Source organism: Poecilia reticulata, linkage group LG3, assembly GCF_000633615.1.
Source record: "Poecilia reticulata strain Guanapo linkage group LG3, Guppy_female_1.0+MT, whole genome shotgun sequence".
Taxonomy (NCBI): Eukaryota; Metazoa; Chordata; class Actinopteri; order Cyprinodontiformes; family Poeciliidae; genus Poecilia; species Poecilia reticulata.
Window position 1 is genome coordinate 1,127,927 of NC_024333.1, and position 1,941 is coordinate 1,129,867.

Consider the following 1,941-nt stretch of genomic DNA (forward strand, 5'->3'; position numbering starts at 1 on the left):
CACACACACACACACACACACACACATATATATAGTTATCTCTGATCAATCAAAAAGCAACCAACTGCCTTCAGAAATAGTAATAATTAAATTAAATTAAATTAAATTAAATTAAATTAAATTAAATTAAATTAAATTAAATTAAATTAAATCCATTTACTCCATTCCTCTGCCTTTCTTGATTTGGGTCCTGAATCAACACCACTAACATCATGTCAGTTCAGAGCAGGTGGCTAAAAAAAGCCCAAAAGAACTTCCAGTTGTAATTACTGCTAAATATAAAACACAAGGCACACTCTGATATATTTATATGTTTTTAAAAAGTGTTTTCCTTCTACGTTGGTATGTTAATATCCCTTTACTTGCCTCATTTTGTTCTTGGCTTCTTCAAAACTTTCAGCCACAAAGTAAACTTCTTGGAATGTGGTTATCATGCACTCCTGGTTGCAGGTTACCACGGGATCAAACGGGCGGATGTTGGCCTCCCCTGACAGAGCATGCTGAGACCAGACAGATTCTTTATCAGGTCAGAAATCTAAACCCACACTTCATGTACTAACTGTACAGAAATATTAGCTAGGAACATTTAATCAGGAAAATATTATTTTTAAAAAGTTGAGCCAATGCAACATCTGCTTTTAAAAGTCACCTTGAGTTCACTAGCGGAGGATAGGAGCCCAGCTCCATAGGCTCTCAGGCCTCCATCCTGCTTACACAGGCCGAACTCCACCGTGAAGAAATAACACTACAACACCAGAGAACAGAACATGCAAATAAATGTAAAATCGCACTAAAATGGGTAGAACATCTGTACAAGTCCTTAAAGTCACAAGATATGGGCTGGAAATGGGCTAGAAACACAGTTTGTATTCTCACTGTGGCAAGTTTCTGCACATCTTCATCTGAGGCACCAAGCGATGCTAAACCAAGCTCTTGGGAGAACTGAGCGAAGCTGGGTTCTGCTAGCAGAGGAACATGACCCAACACCTCATGGCATGTGTCCCTGTATGAAACATGAATCGACAAACATTTTGCACCACAACAGATGAGATAGGAGTTAAAAACTCATTGTATGTATGTGTGTGTATGCGTGTACTCACGGTTCAGGTGTATACAAAGGCTCTGAGCCATGACGGACATACTGAGTGCAGTGGAACACCCTGAAAGCGAGCCCTGCTAGGAAATCTCTTGGAGAGAGGTAGCCTGCTACTGGCCGGATGCTGAAACCTGAGCGTTCTGTTTGCACCGTACACACAAATACACAGAAATATACAGAAATACACAGAAACACACAGAAAATGACAAAAACACAAACACTTACTAAATACAAGAGGAGATGAAAAACAGAAGAGAACTTGCAAGTTCATATAGGAAAACATTATTAAAAACATTAGTTTTTAGTTTAGTTAATTAACGCTGTTCGCATGGAGAAATATTATTGGAAGGAAAGAAAAGGAAACTAAAAAAAATGTAACATGTTGCAAAAAAATAGCAATGATCTCAAAATATAGACAAAAAATGAAGAAGAAGAAAAAATGAAGTTACTTTTAGTGCTTTTAGTGTTATGTACTTATAAAATATTCAGAAAAATTCAGTGTGATTTTGTCTGAATCACAGTCAAAATCATTTAAACTGAATGAGCTTTCAGTTTAAAGTTTTCTTTAGGGTTAATTTCCCCAAATCTCGCCTGTCACAACTCTGTCACTGAATTGTGACTAATGTCATCATGCACCCTCCTGTAATTTAACTCTTGTTCGTTACTCACTTGTTTTGGCAGAACTATTTTGATACCATTTTAAAGCTACGGTCTCTGCTGCCTGATTGAGTTGATGACTCCATATTCCTACTTTTTTTTCTCTATATGTTTAATTTAATTTTATTATTTAATCTTTTCACTTTAAGCATACATATTCTATCTCGCTCAGTTATGTAAAGAAAAAA

The 1,941-nt window shown here is 36.5% G+C and overlaps 1 protein-coding gene across 3 annotated transcripts in view; it reads right to left on the reverse strand.

Annotated features, from left to right (window-relative positions):
- The window catches only part of LOC103462259 (tryptophan 5-hydroxylase 1-like), a 12,658-nt gene that overhangs the window by 5,988 nt on the left and 4,729 nt on the right, over positions 1-1,941 (reverse strand). For all 3 annotated transcript variants that reach the window (XR_001776434.1, XM_017303898.1, XM_008404933.2), the window contains 4 exons: positions 1,101-1,236; positions 877-1,003; positions 650-745; positions 367-500 (listed from right to left, as the gene is read on the reverse strand). Coding sequence is in view for 2 of the 3 variants with exons in the window: in XM_017303898.1 (XP_017159387.1) it covers positions 367-500; positions 650-745; positions 877-1,003; positions 1,101-1,236 (493 nt within the window). In the remaining variant the exon portion in view is untranslated. The remainder of the gene's footprint in view (positions 1-366; positions 501-649; positions 746-876; positions 1,004-1,100; positions 1,237-1,941) is intronic.